At 44.2% G+C, this 7,666-nt stretch overlaps 1 protein-coding gene across 1 annotated transcript; it reads right to left on the reverse strand.

Annotated features, from left to right (window-relative positions):
• Window positions 1–649: 649 nt before the first annotated feature.
• On the reverse strand, window positions 650–7,209 carry atf5b (activating transcription factor 5b). Its single transcript, XM_084449113.1, has 4 exons — window positions 7,026–7,209; window positions 6,237–6,467; window positions 4,741–5,908; window positions 650–1,877 (listed from the first exon to the last, which is right to left on the reverse strand). The coding sequence occupies exons 2-4, from the start codon at window positions 6,367–6,369 to the stop codon at window positions 1,691–1,693; spliced, it is 1,488 nt and encodes a 495-aa protein (XP_084305239.1). The 5' UTR covers window positions 6,370–6,467; window positions 7,026–7,209; the 3' UTR covers window positions 650–1,690.
• Between the last annotated feature and the right edge of the window lie 457 nt (window positions 7,210–7,666).

A 7,666-nucleotide genomic window follows, 5' to 3' on the forward strand; every position in this document is an offset into this window, starting at 1 on the left:
TACAGAGCAGCTCAGTATAATTCTGAAGGCAGTGGGTGTCCCCCCCTCTGCTGCTGTCAGTCTAACCTCAACGTTCGTCCTGATGTGCCTCCCTCTAGTGGTTAAACCATGAACTGCATTTACTCTCTGCAATGCAGCCAAGAGGTGGCGGTGGTGGTGGTGGTGGGGGGGGGGGGGGTTATCTATATCTAGGCAGAGAGTGGAAGGGAGGAAGGGAGGGGCACACCAGACTCTTGTCTTCTCTAGCTAGCTCTGTTTTTCTCTCCATCAGTCTGACTATTTCTCTCCTTACCCCCTCTACCCCTTCAAGTCTCTCTCTTTCTCTCTCTCTCTGTACCTTTCTCTCTCTGTTGGTCACTCTCTAGCTTTTTCTCTGCCTGTCTCTGTCTCTCTATCTATCTGAATGTCTGTCTATCTCTTCCTCTCCTAACCTCTGTGACAAAAACTAAGACTCCAGCTGGTTCTGTGTGGTGTATTAACATTATTCTACTGGTACAGTACCACACTGTAATAACATTATAATAACATTATATGTCATAATATTGTAATAACGTTGTAATAACATTGCAATACCATTGTAATAAGACTATGACTAGTAAGAAGTACAGTCCACAGAGTATCATACAACATAACTGGTTTATTTGGCTGCAGTTTACCTGATCAATTCCTGAAATTCACATCTATTGAACACAAGGGTCTGCATTTGAACAAATCAAAATAAGATTGTCGCGAAGTCAGTTACCCAACAACAACAATTTATTGTTGCGTCGACAGGTGATTGTTCTTTCGCAAATACAACCAAGACAGAAGCAAAAGGAAAAGCCAGTGGACGCCATGTTTACTCTCCTCGTCGTTTACAAAAACAAAACCTGAGAATGAGAGTGGAAAGTAAAGCTTTGTTTAAAGTTGCCAGTAAACAAGACTAAATAAGGTGAGAGGGATGCTCGCTGGAGGTTGTTAGTTAAGCCATGCAGTTAACAGAATATCGCCGTCATCAAATAACATCACACATGCTTTTTTCAAAACCACACATGCATTAGCTACTTTGGGCTCGTCCTGGAGAGTTAGTATAAACACTAAGCATTTTAGCAATACAATGTCAGTGAAAGTTATAGCATTTTATAATAATGATAATGAAACATTTTCAGAGCATTTTGAAACTTTTTCCTGGCAAACCTTTAACTCCGATGAGTGGGTAAAGCAAAGATATATAGATAAATGAAATCAAAGGTTTGTAACTTTATAGGGTGAAACTGCCTATCGATGCTGTTCATTGCATGTCACTAATACCACAAGCAGAAAAATAAGTCAATCACTACTTCTACTGTTCACAAAGCTTCTGTAAACGGTCAGTCATATCAAGCTCAGACTCGGTCATCACAAGGCTGTGAGTGCAGGGCAGAGAATCACAGTGGTCACGGACAAGTCCAGGGTCGACCTCTCCAGCCGCCAGAGTAAGGCTGTAGTTTAGTGACCCAGGGACACATTTGGAAAGGTATATGCGTTGATTGTCCTCCTCTTGGAACAATAATAAAGTGATCATCTTATCATCTGTTTTAGAAAACTACCAAAATCATGCAACTATCACGTAGCCAGTCAGCCAGCCGTTGACAGAAGGTGGACGGGACAGACGGCCGGTCAGACGGACGGTACTCTGGGTCCTGCTGGTGGGGAGTAGCGAGCAGCGTGCTCAGGCACTGCCGTCCTGTTTTAGGCGTTGGCTGCGGGCCTTGTAGACCTCAATGAGGAGGTCCTTGACGTACTGGATCTCCCTCTCCACGGACTCCGCCTTGTCCCTCAGCTCTCTGTTCTGGCCCTCCAGACCATGAAGCTCTTCCTCTAGAGAGTCCAGCTCCGCCCTCTTTCGTACCCGGTACCTGCAGGCGAGGGGGGGAGGTCAGTAGGGAGGAAGTAGCACCTGGCACCGTCTCCCTAATACAGTAGCCCGGAAGTGCAAAACACGATGACGTTTCACAAAACACAACGACATTTCGCAAAACACGACAACATTTCGCAAAACACGACAACGTTTTAGAAAACACAGCAACATTTCTCAGAACACGACATTTCACAAACATGACGGCATTTCGCAAAACACAGCGACATTTCAGAAAACACAATAACATTTAAGAAAACACAGCGACATTTCACAAAACACAGCGACGTTTCACAAAACATGACATTTCACAAAACTTGACCACATTTCGCAAAACATGACATTTCGCAAAACACAACATTTCGCAAAACACCCCATTTCGCAAAACAACATTTCGCAAAAATCAACGACATTTCGCAAAACTCAACGACATTTCGCAAAACACGACATTTCGCAAAACACAACAACATATTAGATACAGTATTACGGAAAGGGTAGGAACAACACTTTTTTGTTTGTGACTGGACAGAACTCAAGTCAGTTCAATGTCATTTCCTGTTTCTACTCTAGGCCGTCTGGGGCCAATCGCTTTGCATTTTACCAGTTTAAGGCGGGCATAGGGCAAGTTGGATCCACCGGTGCAGAAGAGTGTCCCACTACCAGAATTCAACCGCCCAGCTGAAAAATGCCAATATCTCGGGGAACTCAACTCACAGTTTGGACTGGCGTCTCGGGAATCTAAACTTTTGAGCAGGCTCAGTCACCCATCCCGCCCAGCGCATCGGAATGAAACATTCAAACTGTGACCGCGCAGGTTATGTGGGTGCTGGACACACAGTTATTTATGCTCCCAAGTCTCCTGAATACGTAGACACTGAAAGTCAGTCAATCAGAATGCTCCTATCCCAAGATATGACCATGTGACCGCACCTACCCCCTGCTCACGGGAGTGGTCAACTCACAGTCAGAAGTGCACCTGACATTAGAACCTGTATCTCGGGGTAGGAGCATCCGATCAACTCACCTGGGGGGGGTCTAGGGTCACTATATCGGAAGGTGGGTAGCCCCAAGCCCAACTCCTAGCCAGACATATTGCTGTTTTTCTGCTGAGCAGACAAATTCTGGCAGGGGGACACTTTTTGACACTACACCAGCGGATACAACTTGCAATGCCCTTAGACTGGTAAAATGTGAAGCGATTGGCATTATACGGCCAGGAGTAGAAACAGAAAATTACATTGAACTTACTTTTGATTGGTTCTGTCCAATCACAAGAAGTGTTGTTCCTATTCTTTCCGTAATATCTGAAATGTTGTGTTTTGCGAAATGTTGTGTTTTGCGAAATGTTGTGTTTCGCGAAATGTTGTGTTTTGCAAAGTGTTGTTTTGTGAAATGTTGTTTTGTGAAATGTTGTTTTGTGAAATGTCATGTTTTGCGAAATGTCGTGTTTTGCGAAATGTCGTGTTTTGTGAAATGTCATTGTGTTTTGTGAAATGTCATCATGTTTTGTGAAATGTCGTGTTTTCTAAAATGTCTTTGTACTTTACAAAATGTTGCGCTCTGCGAAATGTCATTGTGCTTTGCAAAATGTATTCTCTGAAATGTTGTGTATTGTGAAATGTCGTTTTGTGAAATGCTATCATATTTTGCACTTCAGAGCCACCTAAAGCACTAAGCACTAATAGTAATAAGATCTTACGCAGGGTTTTCAGTTATTAATTCACGCAGTGTATTGGCTACTCATAGTATAATTGATATGGTCAGTATTCTTTCAGTAAAACTGTCTGAATGTCTGGCTGTGTCATCACTAATACCCTCCACCCAGACCTATCATCCACCCAGACCTATCATCCATCTAGTAGAGGCAGTGGGAGGAAGTGGAGACGGACAAACAGACTCCTGCCACCTACCGTATATCTGAAGCCAGTCATTTACATTTCCTGTCTAAAACGTGCTGTTCAAGCTTAAAAAACATCACCAATAATCTCCTGCTTTCTGTAGACTTGAGATTTTCCCCCAATATCGCTTAGGGATTCATTCCAAAACTGGACCAACATAGATGCATCCAGTAAACTACCGTCTGCTGCTGCTCTGGTTGGAAGAGCTAGAGGCTGAATCTCAAGAGTCTCTCCTGGTTTCCTCTCTCTCTCTCTCTCTCTCCCTCCTTGCCTCTTTTTCAACAGAATGGAGGACACCCCTGGGGCAGACCTCAGGTCTGCTGACGTGTTGAGAGATGAGAAGTACAGAAGGGAGGGGAGAAAATTAATTGAGGAAAAGAAGGAGAGAAGAAGAGGTGAGGAGAATGAGAGGAGAGTGGATGAGAAGAAGTCAAGAGACTTTTGCATTAACCGAGGAACTGAGCTAGACCTGCATCTCATTTCTGACTTGGGACAGAGTTAGACCGCAGTTTATATCGTGGCATTTTAACATCCTGTTCCTGAACAACATACTGTTTCCTACCCTGACCCCCTCAATTTGTGGGCTAAATTTCTAGACACGAAACACAGAGATCCAGAAAAACATTTCAGACTGGTCAGTAACTGTTTACTAACACACAAGGAATTACAACAACAGCAGGGAGCCCAGTCAAAAACAGATATATTAATCAACAATAAGGCTTTAGGACCTCAGAAATACTGTGTATTATAATGACACATACTGCACATAATAAATAATGTTTTGGGTCTTGTTTTGGTTTTGGTCTTGTGACCAACAGAAATTACATTATTATATGTAACACATTTCAACACCGAACACATAACATACACTAAACACATACTATATATTCAGCCTACACTGAATATATAACACAAAACACAGTCCACTAGCTAAAAGCAGAAACCTAGTGTCTGTGTTCCTCCTACCTGTGAGCTGCAGTCTTGTTCTGGTCTCTCTTCTTCTGCTTGCGCTCTCCAGTCTGAGCCTCCAGAGGGGGCGTGGCCAGCAGGGCCGGTTTGAGGGAGCAGGGGTCATCCTTTAGTCTGGGGGCGGGGCGCTGGAGGAGCCCCCCCACCATGGGCCCCTCCCCTCCCCCTCTGGACAGACATTCATAGCTTTGGTCTGAAAGGCATTCTGGGTAGAGGTAGTGGGCTTGCGGGGTCTCCACAGCGTGTGCTTGCGAGGGCTGCTCCAGTTCTGCTATGAAGCTGTGGTAAGGCTCTGGGGTGGACAGCGGCTGGTGGAAGTAACCCTCGCTGCCCAGCGACACCGGAGGAACAGCTCCACTTCCAGAGAGTCCGCCATCTTTGTTGCAGTGTAAGACCTCGAGCCCCGTGGCATCATAGTTTCCATTGACCTTCTGGCTGTGCATCAATTGTCCTTCTCTCTTGTGGTGGCTCTCGAACGAGCTTCCCAGACAAAACCCTCTCGCTATCTCTTCACTGCAAAACATTCCTTCTGAAAAACAATAACTTTCCTCCTCCTTCAAAGATAAAGCACATTCTCTGACTTTCTTCACGCCGCAGAAGCTCTTCCCACCTGACCTCAGGGAGGAGCAGTGGTTCTCTGTGCTCCCTGAGTAACTTCCCTTGGGGCTCCACGACTCGTGCCCCACTTCCTGTCCAACTTTCACTGATTCTGGAACTATTCTTCTGCCGTTGCTGTGGTAACGATGGTAGTTGTAAGGGGCGGGTCTGGCCATCTTTGGTCTGCCAATGGGACCCCCACAGAAGCCTGCCAGGTCGAGTTCCCCGGTTGCCAAGGTAACAACCACAGGGCTGGTTTCTGATTGGCTGGTGCTGTACGAAGAAGCGTAGGGTATCTGGTAGTATGACTGGGTGCCAATGGCCTGGGCACCTTTGTCACATTTTGAGGGTTTTTCCAGTTTGGTGGAGGAGGACTCTGAGCGGAAGTAGTCCTCCAGCTGGGCCAGCTCCTCTTGTAGCAGAGAGGTCATGACCTCCAGGTCTGAGGGCACCTTGACATCATGCTCCAGGGGGGAGGGTGGTAGGGACGAGCTGGGAGAGGACTCGGTCGTCGACACGAACGAAGACAAATCAACTTTTTCCGTCATCCAGTCTGTCTGACCATCACCTGCCAAAAACACATTTTGTGTTAAAATCATAAAGCATTGAAATAAAAAAAACATAAAAATGGAAGAAATTTTTTTTTTAAAAAATTATCGCAATAACATATAACGATTACGCCACAAATGTGCGAGAGCGACTTCGTTTTTTTAAATTCATGAAGTAAAAACAATTCCGAATAAAACTAACCGATCACTTGAAAATGATTGAACAACATCGTCTGCATTCGACAAATATCCAGTTAGCTGTACTCACTGTACGACATTAGCCCCGTACTGCACTGCGGCTCCTGCCTGGAATGTGGAAAAATAAAAAAGCTTCTTGCCGAAACTCACCAATTAAATCCTGCCTCTCCGGTGACTCCGCCCCCCTCTCGTCCCCTGATTGGCTAGCCGGTTGGGGAGAGGGAATGATGAGGTCGACTGTGCAAACGAGAGGAATCTTCCTGCCAAGGATCGATGCCGCCATCCTGCTTTCTGTTTCGATCAAAACTGTGAAATGCACAAAGTGTGCGAGAGTTTGGGCTAAACGTCACTAAGGACAAAGTTGAGGAAAAACTTGGAGACCTATAGAAAAGAGAGGGGGAAAAAAGAAAACAATCAGCATCACACTTAAATTTACATATTACCCAGCACCCATTTCACCACACACAAACCAATAACCATGAGAAAACACCTGCTGAACTGTCAGGATGAAATCTCTCTGAAATGTATCAGCAGCATGATATATTAGTGGGACAGCATGAATTCAATGAAGTCCCACAAAAAAACAAGTCATCCCAACTTTGAGAAAATGTCTAAAAAATGAATGACAGTGACATTCATATTGTTAATATATATATTTATTTATTGTATTAAAAAACGAAATAGCATTAACATACTGTACATGATGAAGGATAAACCTGTTAACTGTGAAAAATAATGTGGATCATTATTTTTAATAACCTCTTGAATTTTATTTTCAAAGAGGACAGTTTGACAGCTGTTGCTATAGACTCAAAATGTATACAAAAGCAAAGATCAGAATCACATTCACAAATAAATAATAACCTCTTATTGTCTAAGTTAAACTACCTTTCTACATGCTCTCTGTCCAATGAAAGAAATGCAGACAGTTTCACTTACCCCATTATTCCTGACGAGGCTGGTTGGCTTGGAAGTGCGTTGCAAAAGCAAAGCACAGCGACTGTAGAGTTGACAATGACAACAATTTTTAGAGAGACATATTTTCGCTAGGACCCAAGGACTTCACATGAAATGCCATTAGGACGAGTGGAGTTGTAGACAGAAAGTTTTTAAATCCGCTACTTCTTCTGCAACTCCTAAAGCCCACCGTTTCACCTTATACAGATCCATCCGCATACATGTCACCTCTTCTCCGCTTTAGCCTACGTCATGAACCGGGGAACTTTCCGCGTTAGTCATTTAATGAAAGTGTGTTTTCCCCTCCTTACTCGTCAATACGATGGAGGGAGGAGAGAGTCTAAATGTTGTAAATATATGAAACCATTTGTTTTGACTGTTAAACATAGAAGTCAAACTGTGGTTTATGACCGTGTTTTGCGCCATAGAGCATTGTGCATGGATAAGCGTCCTACCGCTATTGGGATCTCTTAACGCAATACAAACCACTAATGAGCTGGGACTAACGAGACGGAGTTATGTTTATTATAAGGGACTATTTCATCTCACGCCCGAGAGGAAGGACACAGTCTTGCAGTTGGAAGGTGTAACTTCAGTTGCAGTCCTCTTGCATCAGATCCGCA

This window comes from Borostomias antarcticus (assembly GCF_949987555.1).
Source record: "Borostomias antarcticus genome assembly, chromosome: 1".
Taxonomy (NCBI): domain Eukaryota; kingdom Metazoa; phylum Chordata; class Actinopteri; order Stomiiformes; family Stomiidae; genus Borostomias; species Borostomias antarcticus.

Bases quoted from the DNA above. Each gene is read 5' to 3' on its own strand.
- atf5b (XM_084449113.1), bottom strand. From the start codon at position 6,369: ATGGCGGCATCGATCCTTGGCAGGAAGATTCCTCTCGTTTGCACAGTC. The intron at 5,909-6,236 runs GTGAGTTTCGGC...TGTTTTTGGCAG, and splicing joins GGAGAGGCAGGATTTAATTG to GTGATGGTCAGACAGACTGG. The intron at 1,878-4,740 runs GTAGGAGGAACA...CCTCGCCTGCAG, and splicing joins AACAAGACTGCAGCTCACAG to GTACCGGGTACGAAAGAGGG.